At 33.4% G+C, this 23617-nt stretch overlaps 1 protein-coding gene across 5 annotated transcripts in view; it reads right to left on the bottom strand.

The window, feature by feature from the left end:
- The window catches only part of SIK3 (SIK family kinase 3), a 215824-nt gene that overhangs the window by 80507 nt on the left and 111700 nt on the right, over positions 1–23617 (bottom strand). For all 5 annotated transcript variants that reach the window (XM_015590132.2, XM_015590133.2, XM_025047456.1 and 2 more), the window contains one exon: positions 21418–21481. In XM_015590132.2, the coding sequence (XP_015445618.1) occupies positions 21418–21481 (64 nt within the window). The remainder of the gene's footprint in view (positions 1–21417; positions 21482–23617) is intronic.

The raw sequence follows: 23617 nt of genomic DNA, 5'->3' as shown, positions 1-23617 counted from the left end.
ACATACAAGCCAGGGAGCACAGTGAGTCCCAAACAAGATGAACCCAAAGAGGCCCACACCAACACATATCATAATTAAAATGCCAAAGGTTAAAGACAAATGAGAATCTTTAAAGCAGCAAGAGAAAAGTAGTTAGTTATCTACAAAGAGTTCTCATAAGTCTGTCAGCTGATTTGTCAACAGAAACTTTGTAGGCCAGAAGGGATAGGCATGAAATATTCAAAGTGATGAAAAGTAAGGACCTATAACCAAGACTACTCTGCCCAGCAAAGCTATATTTTAGAATCAAAGTATGATAAAGATCTTCCCAAACAAGAAAAAGCTAAAGGAGTTCATCAATATCAAATCAGTATAACAGAAAATGTCAGAGGGACTTCTTTAAGAAGAAGGAAAATATATATATAAAAAATATGAATAATAAAATGGCAATTGCTATGTATCTATCAATAGTTACTTTAAACATAAATGGATTAAATGCTCCAATCAAAAGCTAGGGTGGCTGAATGAATAAAAGAAATAAGACTCTTATATACTGTCTACAAGAGACTCATTTTCGATTAAAAGACACACATAGACTGAAAGTAAAGGGATGGAAAAAGAAATTTCATGAAAATGGAAATAACCCAAAAAAAGCAGGGGTAGCAATATTTATACCAGACAAAATAGACGTTAAAACAATGGCTATAAAAGAGACAAGGAAGGACCGAGTAACTCCACTTCTGGGTATTCATCCAAAAAAACCCAAAACACTAATTCGAAAGATATATACATCCATGTTCACTGCAGCATTATTTACAATAGCCAAGATATGGAAGCAACTTAAGTGTTAATCAACAGATGAATGGATAAAGAAGCAGTACATAGATACAATGAACTATTAGCCATTAAAAATGAAATCTTGCCATCTACAACAACATGGATGGACCTAGAGGATATTATGCTAAGTAAAATAAGTCAAAGGAAGACAAATACCATATAATCTCACTTATATGTGGAACCTAAAAAACAAAATAAATGAACAAACAAAAGATAAACAAAGATAGAAGAAACAGAGATACTGAGGAAACATGTTGATGGTCACCAGATAGGAGGAGGTTTAAGGTAAGAGATGAAAAAGGGGAAGGGATTAAGAAGTACAAATTCGTAGTTACAAAACAGTCATGGGAATGTAAAGTATAGCACAGGGAACACAGTCAATAATATTGTAATAACTATGTATGGTATCAGATGGGTACTAGATTTATCAGGGTGATCACTTCATAAGTTGTATAAATGTCTAATCACTATGTTGTACACCTGAAACTAATATAATATTGTTTGTCAATTATAACTGGAAAATAAAAAATTATTTAAAAAACAAAAAAAGTAGTACAAAAATGATGAAAAGAAAGAATATATCAAAAGAGAATCAAAATCTCTAAAACATATATAATCTATAAATTTATATTCTAAAATGGCAGAACACCTCAAACAGAATTTATTGGATAGGTTTTACAGCTGACACAGCAAAAGACAAGACTAATGACCTTGCAATAGGTATTATGGTCAAGTTTTTAAAAATCATTATATATGAGAGAAAATATTAAGTTATGTACTAATGAAATGATATGGTTTACTGAATTACAATACTTCAGAAAAATAGAAGTTGGGGGAAAGAACAAAGCAGAAACAGTAAAATGTTGATAACTCAAAACTAGGTGATGAATATATCAGAGTTTATTACAATATTCTCTTTCCTCTTCTATATATTTGAAAATGCCTATGATAAAAAGTTTTTAACAATGGAATCTATCATTTGTATATCTATGTACATAATAGCGTTATGTGTAATAGTCAAAAGGTGGAAACAACCCATGTGTCCAAATACAATGGGTAAACAAAATGTGGTATATACATCAAATGGAATATTATTCGGCTTTAAATAGGAAGGAAATTTTGACACAAGCAACAACACAGATGAACCTGGAGGACATTATGCTAAGTGCAACAGGCCAGTCACAAAAAGGCAAATACTGTATGATTCCACTTATATGAAGGACCTAGAGTAGTCAAATTCAGAGACAAAATGCAGAATGGTGGTTGCCAAGGTCTAGTAGTGGGTAAATGGAGAGTTACTGTTTAATAGATAAGAGTTTGTTTTGCAAGATGAAAAAAGTTCTGTGGATGGTTGGTGATAGAAGCACAATAATGTGAATATAATCAATGCCACTGGACTACATACTTAAAAATTATTTTAAGTAAATAAGTAAATTTTATGTTACCATCATAATTTCTTTAAATGGACTCTCTCGCCATCCCTCGTTCTCTCTTTCTATCCCTCTCTCCCTCTCTCATTTTTCTCTCTCTCACAGACACACAGACAACCAGCCCAGGAAATATCTTCAGGGTATCAAAGTTTGAAGGCACACTGAAATATACTGCACAAATTCCAAATATGAGATAAAAATCTCATCATATAAGTCAAATATTTCTAAATATAACAATTAACATATCTTTATTTTTTTAGTAGTTACACTTTGTCAGAGAAACTTCTGTTTTCAAAAAGTTTTTAAAAAGTTCAAAAAATCCTCAGGAAAAATATTAATATAGAAGTCAGGCAAAAATATTCCTTTGGGACTCATATATACTCTATATAGCAAAAATATTTTGCTCTTTCTCTGGGACATTTATTTTTATGTTATGGTAGAACTAGAAGGATGATCAGACAGCAATAAGTGGATGTTTAGCAGTAAAGTGAAGTCGTTAAACTAAGTTTTTAAATACTAAGCACAGGTGGCTTCCTCACACATCTTGAACAGTTTGCAAATATAAATGCTAAAGTCATGCATGATATTGAGAAAATAAAACAGAAAAATGAATAATGGGAAAATGAATGGGAAATTAATTGGGGAAGAAGATAAAAGTTAACTATTTTGATTCTGAGTGACTAAATGAAGTTCAGTGATATAGTTATTTGCTTTTGTCAGGAAAGCCTTAGAAAACAGCTAGTTTTTATAGCCAGAAAGAATAATTTAGTGGGAAAAAAATATGTTAGTTGTAAAGATATATAGAATGTTGAGATTAAATAAGAAAAACCTGTTATTAAAAAAAAAAAAACCAGCACATAGTAGTGTCCAAATACACAAAAGGACAGTGTTTTCAAACATATAGGAAGGTGCAAGATAATATGTATTAAACACAATATCTGGTACAGAAAGGTTATGCAATTCTGTCTTTCCTATTCCCTGCCTTATCAGTCATTGACTATCCCATAGCATAAATAAATGACTTTGTAGAAGTTCTGGGTTCCATACTTGTTGGCACCATTAGGAAATATTATTTTTGAGGTATTGAGAATGTCCATAATAAATTATACACACTTCAACAAACTAGTGTGAATACAGTAATTTATTTTAAATGCCCATGACTTCTGCCTGATATTCAAGAAACTTTTCTTGATAAAGTGCTAGATTTATCATTTCATGGTCTCAAATAGGAAGTTTGGGGGTATGTATCTAAAGAAATCATACTGCAGAAGTTTTAAATTATGAGTTTAGTGGTTTACAAAACTAGCCAGTTCCTCAATTCTGTTTGTAAAATTAAACAGGCCCATATTGTCATGGCTGCCCCTTTATGATGTAGTGCTGAATAGTATGCAATAATCTTGTCAATAAATCAAATGAATGAGTAATAAATGCTCATTGATAGTCTTCAAAATGTACTGCCCTGAAGATATCTAGAAAACAAAAAGGTATTCCTTCCCATACACATCAAAAACTCATTCGACCAAAATGTTATGGAATGACAGACAATTTCATGCTTGACTTGGTTAATTTCAATGTGACACAATAAAATGAATTTACTAAGTGTCTACTATATGTTAGTCAACTGCATTAAACAACGAAGACACAGACGGATAAGATTCAAATACCGCAATCTACTATCTAGTGACATTCTTTCTTTCACTTAGTCTTTCATTCAACTGATAGTCACTGAGCATGTATTCAATGTGGGTACTAATTTTAAGTACCAGAAATTTAGTAAGGCTCGAAAATGACTAAGTCCTTACTCTCATGATTCTTACATTGTAGTGAGGTAAGACAATAAGTAAATAAATAAATATATGGTGATAAGAACCAAGAAGAGAGTAATGGGCCAATAGGAAGAGTGAAATTTTAGACAGCATGGCTAGCAGAGACCTCTCTAATAAGGTAACATTTGATAAGAGGGCTGAAAGAAATGGAAGAGGGAGAATCACATGGGTATCTGGAAAAAGAGTATTTTAGGAAGAAGAAACAGAATATTTAAAGGCTTAAAGTGGGAACATATTGGAGACTTAAATAAACAAGGATGCCAATGTGAAAATGGGGACCAGGCAAAATGGTGTAGATGATAGAAGCATCATTCATCCCTTCTTGCAACCACCTCAAAATTGTGACAGAAACATGGAGCAAACAGCAACCAGAGTCTCCTGGGGTCTAGATGAACAGAAGCTCTACAACTATGGAGAGAAATAAGAAATCACACTGCAACAGTAGGAGGTCGGCAATAACCACATCCATGAAGATAATCTATTTGACAATTTAACCTCATGATTCCTTGGACCTTCTTTATCTCCAGTGAGTTACCTAGAACTCCACCAACGTTCAACAATTATTCCTATGGCCACATCTTGGACTTGTCTTTGCTCGATAATTCTCTGCTTTTGAAATTCTAAACTCTAATAGTATACTCCTCTCTCTCTTAACATTCAAGATCAGCAATGTTGAACAGCAATAAGATGTGAGCTATTTATATAATTTAATATTGTTTAGTAGTCTCATAAAAAGTTAAAAGAAACTCATAGATGCAGAGAACATTTTGATGGTTGCCAGATGGGGGAAGGGTTGGGGAGAGGGGTGAAAAGGCGAAGAGATTAATATGTACAAATTACCAGTTATAAAAAACGTCATGGGGATGTAAAGTATAGCATAGGGATTATATTTGATAATATAACTATGTATGGTCAAATAACTATGTATGGTACTAGACTTAATGGGGTAATCACTTTGTAAATTATTGTAAATGTCTGATCATTATGTTGTGCACCTGAAACTAATATTGTATGTTAATTGTAATGGAAAAAAGTAAATTAAAAATAAACAAAAATCTTTTGGGGGGTAAAAGTAAAAATAATCACTCATTTTGAAATTAATTTTAATGATATATTTTATTTAACTCAGTACATCAAAACTACAATCAATGCAACATGTAACCAATATAAATATTAGCAATGAGATTTTTTTTTCATACTAAGTCTTCGGACTCCAGCGTGTACTTTATACTTACAGCATATCACATTTCAGACACTAAATTTTCAAAGTGAAATATAATTTTACCAAAATAAGAGTTATGTTTAATGGAAAAATATTTTATACTACATATAGTAAAGAATTTGGCCTTACCCAGAGTTGAAAGTCTGGCCTCTCTTCTGGCTTCTGGAAGGTAATTTCTGGCCCCCGGGAATATTATGCCTGATGGGAGAGTTTGCCTGGGAGCTTTGGGTCATGCCAGATCATCTAACAAAATGATTTATCATGGGCCATATCCATATAGTCTTAGGGTGCAGTCTGGCCACACTGAAGGACCAACTACGTGATTTAGGGTGGGAGATTTGAGTTATGCAGTATTAGATGACATGGAGATGGAGATCAACCATGTGGGCAACCAATTAATCAAGGCTATGTAAAATAAAAACTCTGAATACAGAGGCGCAGCTTAAGTTCCCTATTGGCAATATTCTGTGCATATGATCACACATCAATACCTGGAGAGTACTAATACATCCTGATTTCACAGGGAAAGGAAAACAAAAGCTCTGTATTTGGTACTTCTCATAGACTCTGTGCTTCTTTCTTCCCTTAGCTGATTTTAATTTGTATCCTTTCCCTGTAATAAACTGTACTGTGAGCATTATAGTTTTCAGTGAATTCTGTGAGTCCTTTTCAGCAAATTATCAAAGGTGAGGTGGTTTTGAGAACTTCTCTAACTTGCAGTTGGTGTCAGAAGCGAGGGCGGTCTTGGAGACAGTGCTCTAACTTTGTAGTTGTCTAACTCTCTGTTGGCCTAAAACTCTTATCTTAGTTTTTAAATTTAAATATAAATTAAATTCAAAATTCAGTTCCTCAGTTGCTCTACATACATTTCAAATGCACAACAGCAACATGCAGCCAGTGATGACTCTACTTACTGGGAAATGCAGTTTTAGACTTTTATCACTCTAATCCTCTTATGCACAGCATACTTGCTTTTCAATTTCATCTAGACTTCTAGCTTTTTATTTTCCTTCTACTTACCCTCTCCCTTTTCAGCCTCAGCCCAATGACCCACACAGTAATTATTTTACTGTTAGTGGCCCCAAATCTTTTGCCACCTGTCTCTGTTTCATTTGCACATGTCCCATAAACCTCAAGTCCAATGTCTTTCTTACCCCATCTACTCAAAGATAGCTGAGTACTGCTGAAGGGGAAAAACAAAAATCATTCAATCTGTATAATAAAATAACAAGTTCATGGTTTCTTATCTCCAGGGCCTTTAACTATTTTAGTTGTCTTTCATCACTCCCTCTCTCACTCTCTGAAGCAGCTAATTTCACTTTCTTCATCCTTACCTAGATCCCTATCTTCTCATCCTTAAGTCTCAGGTGATGATCTAGCCTCCTACTTCAAAAAGAAAATTAGGCAAAAGGCATGAAGTACCTTACTTCACATTCTTCTACCTAAAAAATTGCTTACAGGCACTACATCCTTTACCTTCTTTTATCCTTCTTGTGCAAGGACAACTCCTAGCAACTATGCTCATAGCTCAATCCTCTTCATGGATCTGGCTCTATGGGTTATCTTTCTATAACAATTACAGTCAAACTCATCTGGTTCACTACTATATCCTCAACCTTACCCTATAATCAAGTCTCATATTTAAACAAAACAAAACTCCCCTTTGCTCTTTGCCAAGTGTGAGAGAATCTGAGATTTTACCTGACTTGCAGCTAACAATTTAATATGACACATTTGCACGGATGTTGGCAGAAGACACAAGACGCTAGATCAGAGTTAAAGGACTTCGGTATTTAGGGTAGGACATGCAGTATGAGCATCAACATATTTGCTTCAGTTCCCCAAGTCCTAATTCCCACAGGGTGATGTGAAGGGGACAGGTGACACCTGCACATAGAAGTGGGTACAATAAAGGAGAGGAATCCTGAGCTCAGGGAATTCAAATATTTTATAATAGGAAATGAATAGATTTATCATTTAACTCCAGAGAGAGAAGCTATCTCAATCTTCCAAGGCTGTTCACTATACAAGCATCCTTGAAGAGGAAGTCTGTAACAAAAGCAGTCAGTACACTGCTTGTAAGACATGAAGAAATGTGACCTATAAAGAATTCTCTCCCAACTTCCCAGTTCCTGCTCTAGCTACCATCTTTCCATTCTTTCGTTTAGAGCTATGTTTCTCAAAATACTAGCCTTACTCAATGCCTTCACTTCTTTAACATACTGTAATCTGGCTTCTACCTCCTTCATTCCATTGATATTTCCCTTGCCAAAGTCACACATGATGTCCTAGTTGCCAGTTGTTAGTCTTTATTTTACTTAACCTCTTGGGAGCATCTAAACTCTTGATCATTTCCTTCCAAAACTCTCTCTTTTGGCTTCCACAAAGTGTTCTACTTTTGATTCTCCTATTGTAGTGACTGTTCCTTTTAGCATCTTTTGCTGGACCTCCTTTCTCTGCTCTTTTAACACTAATTTTTCTCTCACCTCTCTTTTTCTCTATATTTACCTTGAATGATACCTACTCCCCTGTTTTTAAAGGCCATCTATATATTAGTAACTATCAAAGTTTTATGTTCAGCCAAACTCCAATATTTCCTATAGGTCTTTAGCTAGACATTCCACAGACGCCTAAAATGTCTTATGTCATTCTCATTCCCCATTTAAACTTCCCACACAAATTATTCATTTCCCCTCTTTAAACCTGCTTTTCCTCCTTTAATTTCCTATTTATATTTGTAGCACTATGATCAATCCAATAACACAAGTCAGAAAATTGAGAGTTACCCTAGATCAGGGAAGGGCAAACTACGGCCCATGGGCCAAATTCAGCCTACTGCCTGTTTTTTTTAAATAATACCTTAATTCAGATATAATTCAGAAGCCATAAATTTCACCATTTTAAAAGGTAGAATTCAGAGGTTTTCAGTATATTCACAACATTGCCTGTTTGTGTAATAAAGTTTTACTGGAACACAGCCATGCCATTTGTTTACCTGTTGTCTACGGCCACTTTCAGTACAGTACAACAGCAAAGTTTAGTAGCTTTGCACAGAGACTATTAAAATAACTGTAAAGCTTAAAATATTTGCTATCTTGGCCTTTCAAAAAAAAGAAGTTTGTCAAACTATCCTAGACTGTCTGATCCTTTTCAACTCCCATAATCAATTTATTATCAAATCCTTAATATATTACACTTAAATTATAGTTAGAGCTACTATAAATTGCCTAAACACGTCTTAAATATTAGAGCTACCAGTGAGAACTTACTATAAATATTCTAAGATTATTTTTTAAACTTTTAAAAATTTGAGGTATAATGAACATGACATAAAATTAACTAAAGTATACACTTCAAAAGTTTCAATATATTCACTATACTGTGCTATTATCACCCCTATCTCATTCTAGAATATTTCCATCACCCCAAAAAGAAACTCTGTACCAATAAGTAGTCAGCCCTAGTTCTCCACTACTCTCATTTCCTGGTAACCACAAATCTACTTTCTGTGTCTATGGATTTTACACTTCATATAAATGAAATCACAATGTGGCCTTTTCTGTCTGGCTTCCTTCACATAATGTTTTCTAGGTTTATCCATGCTCTAACATGTATCGATACTTCATCTCTTTTTACCACAGAATAATATTCCTTTAAATGGATATACCCCATTTTCTTTACCCATTCATCAGTTGATAGACATATGTCTTGCTTCAATTTTTTTAGCTATTATAAATAATGCTGCTAATGAGCATGCTGCATGGACTAAACACTTTAAAAACACATAACCTTTACAACAACTCTTTGAAATAAGTGACATCATCATCATTGTTGTCGTTGTCATCATTGTCATCATCATCATCATCTTCATTTTAAAAATGAAAATACTAAGGTAGTGAGATTTAAAAACTCACCCAAGGTCATAAAGGTAGTAAGCAATAGAGTTAAGATTTGAATCACAGAAGTCTGACTATATCATATTCTTAACTACCAACAATGCTGCCTTGTTTAACTATAACTATAATCCATTTTTTCTGTCTTTATTACAACTAGTTATCGGATCCTCCTCAGCTTCCACCTGTTTTACCGCAGTAGCCTTCTAACTGTTCTCCCAGACTCTAGTCTCATCTCCTTCAAATATATTCTCATATTGCCACCAAAATACTCTTTCTAAATCATAAGTCAAACTGTGTCCAGGTCTTTTTTAAAGTCCTTCTGCGGCTCATTATCACCTAACAGTGGATCAGACGTTTAGTGGCCAGACTCATTTATTTAAATAAAAGCTTATGTGATAAATACCATACGATTTCACTTAAATGCAGAATTTAAGGAACAAAAAGAACAAACCAATTAAAAACAGACTCACAAATATCGAGGACAATCTGGTGACGGCCAGAGGGGATGGGGGGTTGGGGGTCTGAAGGGTTAAAGAGTACACATTAGTAGTTGATATTTCATCACGGGGATGGGGAGCACGGCATAGGGAATGCAGTTAGCATTAAGCATTAACATATTGGCTAAGTAGAGAACCAGAGGAGAGAAAGAGCAATTAGGGGGATCGTTTTATAAACTATATAAATGTCTACCCAATGTACTGTATACTTGAAACTAATAAAAAAATTTTTTTAAATCTTATGTGGAAATCCAACAGGCATATTAGGTATAAAAGTGGAGATGCTCTTGTTGAATAGGAGGAAAAAATGGAGGTTAGTTGAATGTATTTGTGAGGAAAGCATAATTTCTTAGCCTTGTCTTGTATACCTACCTCCTCAGAGTAGGCATCTTAGACATTTCCAAAAAACCCTTAGAACTTTTAAAATAATCTCAGAAACCACTAGCCCATCACTTAATTCTCTAAGAAACTATTTCTAGTTCCCTGAATACACCAACTTGCTTCAGTGCTTTATAGTCCTCACATATATTTCCCTCGGGAAAACTTGCTTCCACTCAGAAAACTTCTCATACTTGAAAACTTTATAAAGCCTCCTCTAACATACTTCTTATTCCAACAATTGCAAATATTGTTCACCATCTTTATCATATTCTGACTGTTGATGCCCTTTGTACAATACAGTACTCAAAACTGTAGATAATATGCCAGATAAGATGTGACAGTCACAAAGGGTAAAACTAGAATAATTTTCTCAGCAAATCTGAAGCTGAGTTTGGAATCAACCAACCAACTACTATCCAAAGCAGTCTTGTGTCTTAATCTGCCAACAACACTAAGATAAAGTTCCCAGCTAGTAACCTTTATATCTAGAGCAGAAACTTTCAAGTACCATAATTTATCTCTTCAAGCAACTTTGCAAAAATCTGGATCGAATCTACCATCTATGTTCTTCACTCCTATACCTAAATTGCCAAATACTGCTAACAAACAATTCATAAAATAAGCCACAAATGGAGTGCCAACAAAGTTAATATCTGCAACAACTGCTGGCCTACCATTGCTTCCTATCAGTCTTTCAACTTGTCCTCTATCAATTTCCTTTAGCTGTTATTGGAAGATCTCAACTCAGCATACAGATTGTTTTCCTACTTCTCAAAAATTAGTATTAGGTAGTCAGACTCTCAACTTTAATCCCCCAAACATCAATCTCACACAAATGCTTCTGCAAATTTATCAGTCTTCAACTATATCCCTGCCTTCTTCCTTTCTATCTCACTCAAAACTAATCCCTCCACCTATGCACTAAAATATATCCCTTTGTATATCCTTAAGGAATGCTCCACTAAATCTCTCTCTCCCTATGTCCACATTTCCTCTGTACTACTGGTTCTTTTCCCTCAACATAACATATAGGCTTAAGTTAAATATATAATAAAAAGACAACACACACTCAACCAATGCTCCTTCTAGTTATTCTTTCCCATCACAGTCGAGTTTCTCAAGAGTCATTTAAACCACTGGCCTTCAAAGTTCTGATTTTTATCTTAGTGGATACTCTAGGGATTATAATGTGCATCTTAATTTATCACAATCTACTTTAAATTAATACTGACTCAATTTTGGTAAAATATAGCAACTTTATTCCAATATACCTCCATTTCTTCAACTTTTCTTTACATAATTATATTACATCAATATGTTGGAAATCTAGAAATGAAGTGTTCTAAGTACTTCTTTAAGCCATTTTATGTCTTTTAAAGAAATTTAAAAGAGAAAAGGGGAAAAGTATATATATATACAGTCTTTCATTTCCAACATATTGATCTTCTCTGATTTTATTCATTTCCTCCTGCGGATATGAGTTACCATTTGCTGTCATTCATCCTGAACACTTTCTTTCAAATGCCTTGTATTCTCAGTCTTTGGTTATTTTCAAATGTCTTTATTTTCAATTTGATGGACAGTTTTACTAAATATAGAATTTATGGTTTAGTTTTTTTTACTCCAGAATTTTAAATATGTCAATCCTCTGCTCTCTGACCTCCATTTTTTTTGGATAAGAACTCAGCTATAAATCATATTGTTGTAACCCTATATGTGATATGTCATTTTTCTCTTGCTGCTCTCAAAATTCTCTTTCAGCAAATTGACAGTGATGTGTATAGATGTGGCTCTCTTTCTGTTTATCCTAATTCAGGTTCATTGAGCTTCTTGAAAAATATAAATTAATGTTTCATGATACATTTTGGAAGTTGTCGGTCATTATTTCTTCAACTATTTTTTTCTGTCCCTTTCTCTTTCTTCTCTCTTTCTGGAATTCCCATTACAAATATGTTGGTATACTTGCTATGTCCCACCATTTTCTGAGATTCTGATAATTTTTTTCAATTATTTTCTCTCTGTTCTTCAGGTTGGATTATTTTTATTGCTGTGTCTTCGAGTTTGCTAGTTCTTTCTTCTGCCGCCTCGAGTTTTATATTAAGCTCATCTAGTGATTTTTTTTTCATTTCAGCTATTCTACTTTCCAACTCTAGAGTTTCCATTTTGCTCTTTTTTATAGTTTCTATTTCCTTAGTGAGACTCCCTATTTGTTAAGGCATTGCCATCATATTTCTGTGCATTATTTAGACATGATTTCTTTTAATTATTTAAACAAATTTGTAATAACTGTCATGAAGTTTTTGCTAAAAACAATATCTAGATCCACTCAGAGAAATTTTCTATTGATTACTTTTCTTTCTGAGTATGGGTCACAGGTTCCTGGATTTTTTCTTTAACATCTTATAGAATTAATCTAAAATTTTAGGAATTTTGACCAACTCTTTTGCATAAAAAATGATTAAATTAAAAGCCTTAAGTGGGGGGGAGCTAGAGACACTGCTCTATGTAAGTAGAGGATATGTTAATTTATAAATGTTAGTTCTGTAATCAAGCCACTGCTGGTGACTAAAACTCCCAATAATAATGTTCTAAGAAAATCTGTCTCACCCTTTTTTCAATGGAGATTTAGTAAGAGGGTAAAAAATACTTCATATTAAGATTGTTTTGCTGCTATGTCCATGACCTAAATTTCCAAAACAAAAATGTGGCTTATATTTGTAATAAAAAATCCTCCCAGAAACATAGTTGAAGTCCATTTATATGGAAAAACAGATTCTTCAACCTAGTGAGTGGAAAAGAACATGTGCTCTGGAGTCAGACAGTTCTTGGATTAAATCTCAGCTCTATCACTGATTAATTATATGACCTTAAGAAAATTATTTAGCCTCCTTGAACTTCAGTTTCTTTTTAAAATGATAAAAATATCTATATTACAAGGTTAATGTGAAGGTAAAATTAAATGGATGAAGACACTACCTTACTTTAGCACCTCACTGTTCTCAAATATTACTGTACTGCTTCCTAACTGGTCTTGGTACTCTCCATCCCAATTCCTCTCCATATAACAATACATCATGATAAAATTCAATTCTTTTACACAGTTGGTTCACTCATTCATTCAATAGTTACTGATCATTTCCCTCAGTAAATACCTGAGTTTAACAATCTAAATTGGAGAGCAAGAAGAAACATAGGGATACAATGGTGAGCAAAACAAACACGGCTCCTAAATTAGTTTTTGTTGTCTGGCGGGAAAGAGAAACCATTAAACAATTATAAAAATAAATGTAAAACAACAACTGATATAAGTACTACTAAGAAAGGATATAGTGCAATGAGAAAATGTGATAGGGGATTTGATGAAGTCAGAGATCTCACCCAAAGCCCTTTACTATTGAGCCTTTCCTATCTTACCAGACTCACTTCTGGTCATTTTCTCACATACAGCCTATATTTAAAACATACTAATTTATATGAAATATGAAATATACAATGCGCACTCTCATCTTGAAATCTTTTGAACATGCTAAAGCACTTATGAAATACCTCCTCCCTCCTGCTTAATTCCAGCAAATATCCCAAGATTGCAGTTCTTACATTAGTTCTTTAAAGTCTTCACCACACATGAGGTTAATATTAATCACCTAATCAAGTAGGTATCTACCCATTCCTCCACCTGGTAACTGATTATCCCCCTTGTAAATGATTACTATTTCATGGGGAGATATGCTGAGATTATGCCAAAATCCTCTCTTAATCTGCATTAGTTTCCTAGCACTGTCAAAAAAAGCCACAAAGTAGGTAGCTTTAAACAAATGTAATTCATTCGCTCAGTTCTTCAGAAGCAAGAAGTCCAAAATCAAGGTACAGATAGGGTCCCACTCTATCTGGAGGCTCTAAGAGAGAATCTTCTTTATGCCTCTTCTAGCTTCTGGTGGTTGCCAGTTTTCCTTGACTTGTAGCTACATCACTCCAATCTATTTTGTTCTTCCTCAAGATTGTTTTAGCTATTCCAAGTCCCTTGCAATTCCATATGAATTTTAGAATTAGAATCAGGTTATTAATTTCTACAGAAAGGTCAGCTTAGATTATGATAGGGATCATGTTAGATCTGTATGTCAATTTGAGTAGTACTGCCATCTTAACAATGTTAACACTATGAACATGAAATGCTTTTCAATCATTTAGATCCTCTTAAATTTCAACATGTTGAACTTTTTTGTACTTTTCTGAGTATAAGATTTGCAATTCTTTTCTAAAATTTGCTATTTAATTCTTATTGTAAACTGAATAGTTTTATTTCTTCCATTTTCAGATTGTTCATTGTAAAGGTATAAAAATACAAATGATCTACTTATATTTTCTTGTATCCTGCAACCTTGCTATAATCTTACATAGTTCACTAAGTTTTTTAGTGGATTCATTAGGATTTTCTATATAAAAGATCATATCATCTGTGATTATAATTTTACTTTTTCCTTTCCAATTTAGGTACCTTTCTTGCCTAATTACTGTGGCTAGGACCTCCAGTACAATGTTTAAATAGAAGTGGAGAGAGAAGAAATCTTTCTTATTCCTCATCTGAGGGGGAACACATCTGATCATTCACCATTAAGTATGATGTTAGCTGTGCGTTTTTCAGAAATCTTTTATCAAATTAAAGAAGTTCCCTTCTATTTCTAGTTCATTCAATGTTTTTATCATTAAAGAGTGTTGGATGTGTCAAGTGCTTTTTCTGCACTTATTGATTGTGTCATCTGTTTTTTCTTTACTGATATGACATATTGCATTAATGGATTTTCGATTGGCGAACCAACCTTGCATTCCTAGGATAAATTCTACTTGATCACAGTGTATAATTCTTCTTATACATTGCTGGATTTCATTCATAAACAAATTTTATTGAGAATTTTTGCATCCATAGTCATAAGAGATATTGGCCCATAGTTTTCTTGTGATGTCTTTTTCTGGTACTGGTGTTAGGATAATACTGACCTCATAGAATTCAGTAGTGTTCCCCCCTCTTCTATTTTTTAGAAATTTGTAAAGAATTGCTATTAGATCTTTGAATGTTTGGTAAAATTAATCAGTGCTGCCATCTGGGCATGGACTTTATTAATTTTTTGACCACTGCTTCAATTTCTTCACTTGATATAGATCTATTCAGATTGTCTTTTCTTGAGTCAGTTTCAAGTTTGTGTCTTTCTAGGAATTTTTCCATTTTATCTAAGTTAAATGATTTGTTGTATAGTTGTTCAGATATTCCTTTATAATACTTTTTATTTCTTTGAGGTCATTATTAATGTCCCTTCCTTTCCTTTCGGATTCTAGTAATTTGAGTCTATCTTTTTACCTTGGTCAATCTAAAGATTTGTCAATTTTACTGAACTTTTCAAAGAACCAGCTTTTGGTTTCATTGAGTTTTTTTGTTGTTTGGTTGATTTCTTCTACTGTTTTTTCATTAATTTCTGCTATAACCTTCTGTATTTCCTTCCTTCAGCTAGCTTTACATTTGGTTTACTCTTATTTTTCCAATATCTTAAAAGACTAGGTAACTGATCTTTCTTATTATAGGAATTTTACAGTTATACACTCACACGTACTCCCTTTGCTCTGTTTGGCAAGAATATTACACATATATTACATTACAGGCCTAACAATTCATTATACATATAATTTATAATTTATATAATATGTAATTTCATACAAGTGACTTTAAATAAGTTAAGAGAAGAAAGGAGAAAAGTATGCATCTCTTCTGTCTTTTATAAAATGCTAAGCACTGCTTTAGATGCATACCATAGGTTTTGGTCTATTGTGCCTTTATTTTCATTCATCTTACTATATTTTCTGAATTCATTTTTTTATTTCTTTGACCCATTGCTTACTTCAAAATATACTGTTTAACTTTCACATATTTGTGAGCTCTCCAAATGTTTCCCTGCTATTCATTTCTAATTTTATTCCACTGTGGTTGCAAAACAAAATTACTGCTAACTTTCAACATTTATTCAGGTTTGTTTTATGGCTATGGTCTTATCCTTGAGAATGTTCTGCGTTTACTTGAGAAGCAAGAATAATGTGTTATTGTGTAGTGTTCTACAGATGTATGTTAAGTCTTGCTGGTTTATAACGTTGTTTAAGTCTTATTTTTCCCTACTGATCTTCTGTCTAGTTTTTCTATCCATTGTTGCAAGTGGAGATAAGGGAAGCCTCTATTATCATTGTCTATTCTTCCCTTCATTTCTGTCAGTTTTGGTTTAATGTATTTTGGTATTCTATTATTAGACGCATGTTTATAACTGTTATATTTTCCTACTGTACTGACCCTTTTATCATTATAGAATGTCCCTCTTTATCTCTAGTAAGTAGAGAAAAATTTTTTTTGTTTTAAAGTTTATTTTGTCTCATATCAGCATAGCCACTCCAGCTTTGCTGTGGTTGCTCTTTGCATGATATATCTTTTTCTGTCCTTTTACAATTTCAGTCTATCTGTATCTTTGAATTTAAAGAATATCTCCTTTACACAACATACAGTTGAATCACGTGTTTTTTAGTCTAACAATAGTTGCCTCTTCATTAGATTATTCCATCTATTTATACTTAAATACTGATATAGTTGGATTTATATCTGCTATTTTACTTTTTGTTTTCTATATATTTCATGCCTTTTTTGTTGTTCTATTCCTCCCTTACTGCTTTCTTTTGCATTAAGTGAACATTTTCTAATGAAGCATTTCAATTTCTTTAATGATTTTTTACGTTATAACTTTTGAGGCTTTTTTTAGTGATTGTTCTAGGTTTACCATGTATATTTTATCTTATTCAAATGGGCTTCTGATTTATACTAGCTTAATTCCAGTGATTACATAGGACTGTTATTCCTTTCTAGCTCTATTCCTTTTTCCTCCTTCTGTAGTATTTTTTAATAAACATTATATTAATTAACATTACAAATCCAATGATACATTGTCATAATTATTTCTTTACATCTTAGTGATTTCCTTGACTCAATGCAATTTTTCTCATACACACCTCCTTTGTGCTGCTATTGGCAAGTATATTACATATCTATTCCATAATAGGCCTAATAATTCATCACATATAATTTATAATTATATAATTTCATTCGACTGATTTATAAGTAGGTTAAGAGAAGACAGAAAAAGAATGCATCTCTTCTTTTATAATTACATAATTACCTTTATTGGTGCTCTTTTTTGTGTGTGTGGACTCAAATTAACATGTGAAGTCACCTGTTTTCATCCTGAAGTATTTAATATTTCTTGTATGGTGGGTCTGCCAGCATAGCAAATTCTCTGTTTCTAATAACCTGAGAAAGTATTCCACCTTTATTTTTGAAAGATAGCTTTACCAGATATAGGATTTGGGCTAATAGTTTGGTTTTTGTTGTTGTTGTTTTTTGTTTTGTTTTGTTGTTGTTTTGAGCATTTTAAAAATATTAGCCAATTGCCTTCTAGCCTCCATTGTTTCTGCTGAAAAATCCAATGTTAATCTTACGGAATTCCTTTTAAGCGATGCATCATTTTTCTCTCAGTGCTTCCAATACTTTCTTCTTGTTTTTGACCTTCACTATTCATACGATGATGTATCTGCGTATGGCTCTATTGGCATTTAATCTAACTTGGATTTTGTTGAGCTTCCTGTACATACAGGTTACTGCTTTTCCAATAAATCTGTGAAGTTTACAGCCATTATTTCCTTGTATATTTTTTTCTGCTTCTTTTTCTCTCTCCTGGTACTCCCATTATACATATATTGTTGCACTTGATAGCATCCCACATTTCTGAGGCTCTGTACACTGTTCTTAATTTGTTTTTCTCTCTAATCTTCAACTTGCATAATATCTATCACTCTACCTACAAATTCACTTCTTCTGCCAGTTCAAATTTACATTTAAGCCTCCTTAATGAATATTTTTATTTCAGTTATTTAATTTTTCAATTTCATAATTTCCATTTGGTTCTTTTAAAAAATAATTTCTATCTCTTGATATTCTCATCATATATTTTTTTGATACTTTAATTGTGAATTCCTTTGTTTCTGGGAACATGTCAAAATGTCTTTTTCTAAGAGACTTATGGACATGCACTATAGACTACAGGTTACCAGAGGGTAGTGGGTGGGGAAGGAAGGGGGGAGATAGACTGGGTAAAGGGGATCAAATATATGGTAGCTGAAGGAAACTGGACTTCGGGTAGTAAACACACAATAGAATATACAGATGTCAAATAATAATGTACACTTGAAAATTACATAATTGAATTAACCAATGTTACCCCAATAAACTTAATTTTTAAAAAGTTTAAAAAAAGTCTTTTTCTGATAAATCTAACATCTGGTCTCTCCACAGTTTCTGTGGCCTGCTTTTATTCCAGTGTGTGGGTCACACTTTCATGTTTCCTTGCATGCCTTGTAGCTTTTTCTTGTTGTTGGAAACTAGACATTTTTGGTAATATACTGTAGCACCTCTGGGTACTGGTATAAGCTACCCTTCTGAGGCATGTTATTGTTATTGCTTGCTTATTTGTTTAGTGACTAGCTAGATTGTTTTAGTGAAGTTTATTCCCCCATATATAGTGTTCAGCTTCTGATGCTGTTCCACAGATTTGGTATATCCACAGTTACCTTCAGATCACTGGATCACTCACTGTAGTTGGGTAGGGCTCTCTTCCAGTCTTCCTTGACCACACCCAGCTGTTAAACTCCAGTAATTGCTAGCTGGTTACTCTACTGTTTTCAGCAATGCCCTGGAGACATAAATTGGTCTACAAACAACCCAATCAAATTCTGGTTTTTCTGAAACAATAGTTTCTGAGATCAATGTTTGATTTTTGTTCTGACCTCAGAAGGCTTTGTGCTTTATTCTCTGGTTCTCTCCAGCAAACCAGCAAGGCTACAGTTTAGCCTATCTCTGGAATCTCCTCTGAAATCACTTTTCTCACAACCTCCACTGTTCTTGTGAGTGTCTTCAGGTATGAACTTCATTCTCTGTTGCAAATGAAGTCCCTTTGGGAAGAAATTAGGAGCTGTTTTATGGTCTGTTTCTCTCTCTGGACAAATCTCTAAGCCAAGTCTCTGAAGCTAGGTATGGGGACCATGGCAAAGTTATTTCTGAGTGACACTCCCACTCCAAGAGCTAAGAACTCAGAGGAGGGAGAGCAGATGCAGTTTTAGATCTCAGCTTGCCTCTCTTGGGATGGAACCAACAACTTACAAGCTGAGGCAAAAGTAATCTGGGCCCCAGTATTTTCAATGTGCCACACTCAAGTTGGGCCTGAGTAGAAGAAAGGAGTTCCCACTCCTCAACTGCACTCACCCGGGACTTAGCAGCAGCAACAGGTATCTGGGGGAGGGATGAGAAATGCTGATGTGCTATACCTCCAGGAAGAAAGCTGTTAGTCTAGATTGGGGAGTGGGGGCGTTGTATTCAGACTATAGTAGACCCGAATGGAAGCTCTACCTCACTGAGCTGGCAAGGGGGAAAGAGGAAGCAGTACTAGTTTAAAAACCCCAGACTTTTTAATTGCTTACCAAATTTTTATATAGATGTTCTTGAATAAATGCTTTTCATTAGCTCTTCACCCTTAGGACCAGTTCCAGAAACTTGAAATGGCTGGGTCTTTGGGGTATTTTTAAAATCATTTTCACTGGGGAGTGGATCAGCAGAGCTATCAAGCCAGAAGTCGATCTCTCATTTGTTCTAAACATGGAGGTGAAGGTAGCAAAGGGCTAGAGTTCTATATATGCTATCTCATTTAATCTTCGCAACTCTGATGCAGATATTACAGACCTTGATACTAAGTCCAAGAATCATTTAGTAACTTTCTCCAAGTAAAGTAGCAAAAGGTACCAAAGATCTGATTCAAAAGCAGGTCTAACTGCTTCCAAAGCTCATGTTCTTAATTCAGCCCATCCTTTCATCTTTTACACAAATACTTTTAAAAATCAGAGCTCATGAGACGTTATTTCTCTGTTGTACTCACAATGATGTCTTAAGGTCATTTTCTTTCTCATCTAGATCTGTTTTCAACAGAAGTATTATTCTGCTTCCCCTAGCCTTGAGCTACATTCCCACAAAGAATCTATGACCAGAAGATTGTTCTTTTCTATACTTTTAAAATCTGTTTTCCTAAAGAACAAAGTAGATCTGTTGTGTATTGTGTTTGATTTTTTTAATTATTATAAACATTAAGATAACATGGTCTCTTTTCTCCCAAGATTAACATTGTGCATAAGCACACATAGAAAGCCAACTAAAAATATTATTAAGAAATGATACCGCCTTTAAAAACGACTCATACTTACGAAGATTCTTAAACACAAAATTATAATATTTCTGGAGAACACTTAACACACCCAAAAATCCATACAGTCACGACTGACCAGTCATTAATAAGATTCTACTTTAGAAGTGATTTCATGCCTTCAAATATAAATTAGTAAGTGCCAATATTTAATAAAAAAATTCTTACCATGTATATTTTAACTAAAATAAGACCCCCAAAATAAACTAGATAAACCTAAAGTATATAAGAACCTTTCTCTGTAATTACTTGCAAAAAGGAAAAAAAATTAAAATAAAAATACAAATAAAAAATAAAAAATTATTTTAAAAACTTAAAAAAATTAAGACATGTCAACCTAGATTTGAAGGTTTTATTAGCCTTTACTTCTACTTGGCTCCATTTAACATTGTTAAAAAAAGGGGGGGGGCGGAGATGGTCAGTTTTTACCACCTCGTTAAAGTCAGATTTCCTGGTAACAAATACTCCTGCTTAATTTTGTATTGTGCTAAGCTAAGTATTCAAGAAAAAAATAGCTACTGAAGACAGAACCTCCAAAATTACAAGAATCATCAAGGGAACTGTGAACATATGGTAAGGAATATGGTTACATGTTGTTTTAACAAATTTTAAAGAATGCATTAGGGTGAGATTGTTTGCTCCAAGTGGCTCTTTCTCACACAACAGAAGCCCACACACTTGTGGAGGTTGTCACACTTGGTAACCCCAGTTAGAATCTGACAATAGGAAAGACTCTCAAATCCCACGTTCAGAAGGGATGTTTGTTCCTGGACATCTTTAATCTCAACTGTCAACACCTGACTAAAATAAACAAAATACCTTTGCTAAGGAAAGAAAGATGGTGAAGAGATTTAAATAGGTGAATAAAAAATAATTAAAATTACTTTGTTGATAAAAAATGACAGCACTGAAGGACAGCATCAAGTGACAGCTGCTCAAGTGACAGAGGCACCGAATAGCTATTTTAGGTTTGCCATAGTGTGCTCAATAGCTGTTTAAAGAATGCAATAAATGTACTTACCAAATATTTCCCCTCCACTAGCATATTCTGTCACCAGATAAATCATCCGTTCTGTCTCCATAACCTGGTGCAAAGGCAGGAAAGTGACAGACAGTGACACAAATGACAGGCTGACATCATAAGAAGAGAAACTAATGACTCCTCCTTTGTCATATGAAATATTAATAACCATTACTGCTTAAAGGAACTTAAAACACTGGTGGGAGTAGAGAGATATAAATGTTACTAAGAAGAAAGGGGGAAAATAGGTATTGCTCCATGTTCTTAAAAGCAGGAAATATTTACTACTTGAGAGAGACAGTCCTTTTGTTGTTCTGTGAGAACTCTGCAATCTCTTAAGCTCCACAAAACTGAGAAGCAAAGAAGCTGCCAAGAACCAAAAAGTTCACATTTAACATTAATCACTTGAAGCTCAAAAAACCAACCAAAATACAGAACACCTTAGGTAAAACAATGGAAATCACTCAAAAACTACATAGAAATCACATATGGCTGTGTTTTTTAAAAAACAGAAATGACAACTTTCCTTTCCACTAACCATTTATTCAAAACTGGGAAGAATAATGTAAATATTCAACATTTCAAGTAATATAAATTACTCATTTGTACTTTGTCCTGGTCTGTATTTTACTAATATATATTTTACACAAAATTTTCAGATTTTACACATAATAAATGTTTAATTACACAAACATTTAATAATTATATAAATACGATATAATAATTATTATATATAATTATATTTTAGTAATATTTTGTGCTTTTTTATTAGTTACAGTGTGTTATCAGCCCTTTCTTCCTTTTTACTTTTTTCATTATTTTTAAAGTCATATATGAGTATATATGCTCATTACAAACATTTTAAATACCTAGCATGTAAAAAGATCAAAAGTTTTCCTCTTCCCAATCCCCTTCATTTTATTCCCCAGAGTAAACCCTGTTAATAGCTTATTCTATATCATTCTAGAGCAGTGCTATCCAATAGAAATATAATAAGCCTCATATATGATTTTAACTTTTCTAGTACCCACATTAAAAGAGTAAAAAAAAGGTGAAATTAATTCGGATAAATTTTTTTATTTACCCAAATATGTCCAAAATATTATTTTGAAAAATTTTAATTATAAACTGCTTCAGTTTTTACATTCAAATTAATTTAAATAAAAGTAAAACTTCAGTTCCTCATTCACTGTAGCCACATTTTAATACTCAATCACCATATGTGGCTAGTGTTTATCATATTGAGCAATACAGTTTTAGACTTTCGATATATTTCACAGTTATTTTGTTAAATTATTTCCCAGTTACTTTCTTTGACACCTTTACGCATTAATACCATATAACGGTATTAGGTATTAGATCTCTCTTTTCAATGGTTTCATGGTACTCCATTGTATGAGGGCACATTAATTTTCTAATCTAATAACTGTGTCATTCTTTTCTTCTCTTTAATTTTTAAAAACTACATATATATATATATACTGGTGATATTAACCCATTACTTGTTACATGTATTGCTTCTAAGCTCTCTCTACATGTTGATTTATATAACAAAAAAAAGTTCTCTAAAGATAGATAGATGTTTAGAAAAAAATAAAAGTCATATTGTATATGTACCCTGTTGTACTCCCAGGCCTTTTAATGACTGCAAATGTTCTTTGATTATTAAATTTTTTAGGAGTTCAAAAACTTTTCTATATATTTATCTATATTTGGCTCACACTCTAAATCTGAGGAAATTGAAGCTTTGGCAAATATCCTAAAAACTACCTTGATACTACCATACAAAGACAATTTGACAGCCATTCACCAGGGTAGCTCAGAATCTCCCATTAACAATACTAGCTGCCAGAGAGCAAAATTAAAACTTAAAAGAAAGTATTGTTCAAAGCCAGGGTTGAAAGAAAGCATGGAAATTCTTATAGGCTAATGAAATCTTGGGTAAGAAAGGTAAATTTGCAGAATTCAGTTATAAGGTTAGTACATATAAGTTAACTTCTTGAGAAAGGTCAGCCTAAGAAGCCCTAAAATTATTTAATGGTGATTTATTTTTAAAAAATGAGGTCAAGAAGTTTATTCAGTCTATCAGGATAGGAAGGAAGCAGAGGTTAGACACCTCTGAGTTTGCAGATACAGGTCTTCAGGCAACACCAGAAAGCTTTCACAGGCTTGCTTCTGGGGCACAAGGTAGGTGTGGTTC

This window comes from Pteropus alecto, unplaced genomic scaffold (assembly GCF_000325575.1).
Source record: "Pteropus alecto unplaced genomic scaffold, ASM32557v1 scaffold224, whole genome shotgun sequence".
NCBI classification, from domain to species: domain Eukaryota; kingdom Metazoa; phylum Chordata; class Mammalia; order Chiroptera; family Pteropodidae; genus Pteropus; species Pteropus alecto.
Note: the sequence above shows the minus strand (reverse complement) of the source record. Positions and strands in the feature narration are given on the sequence as shown.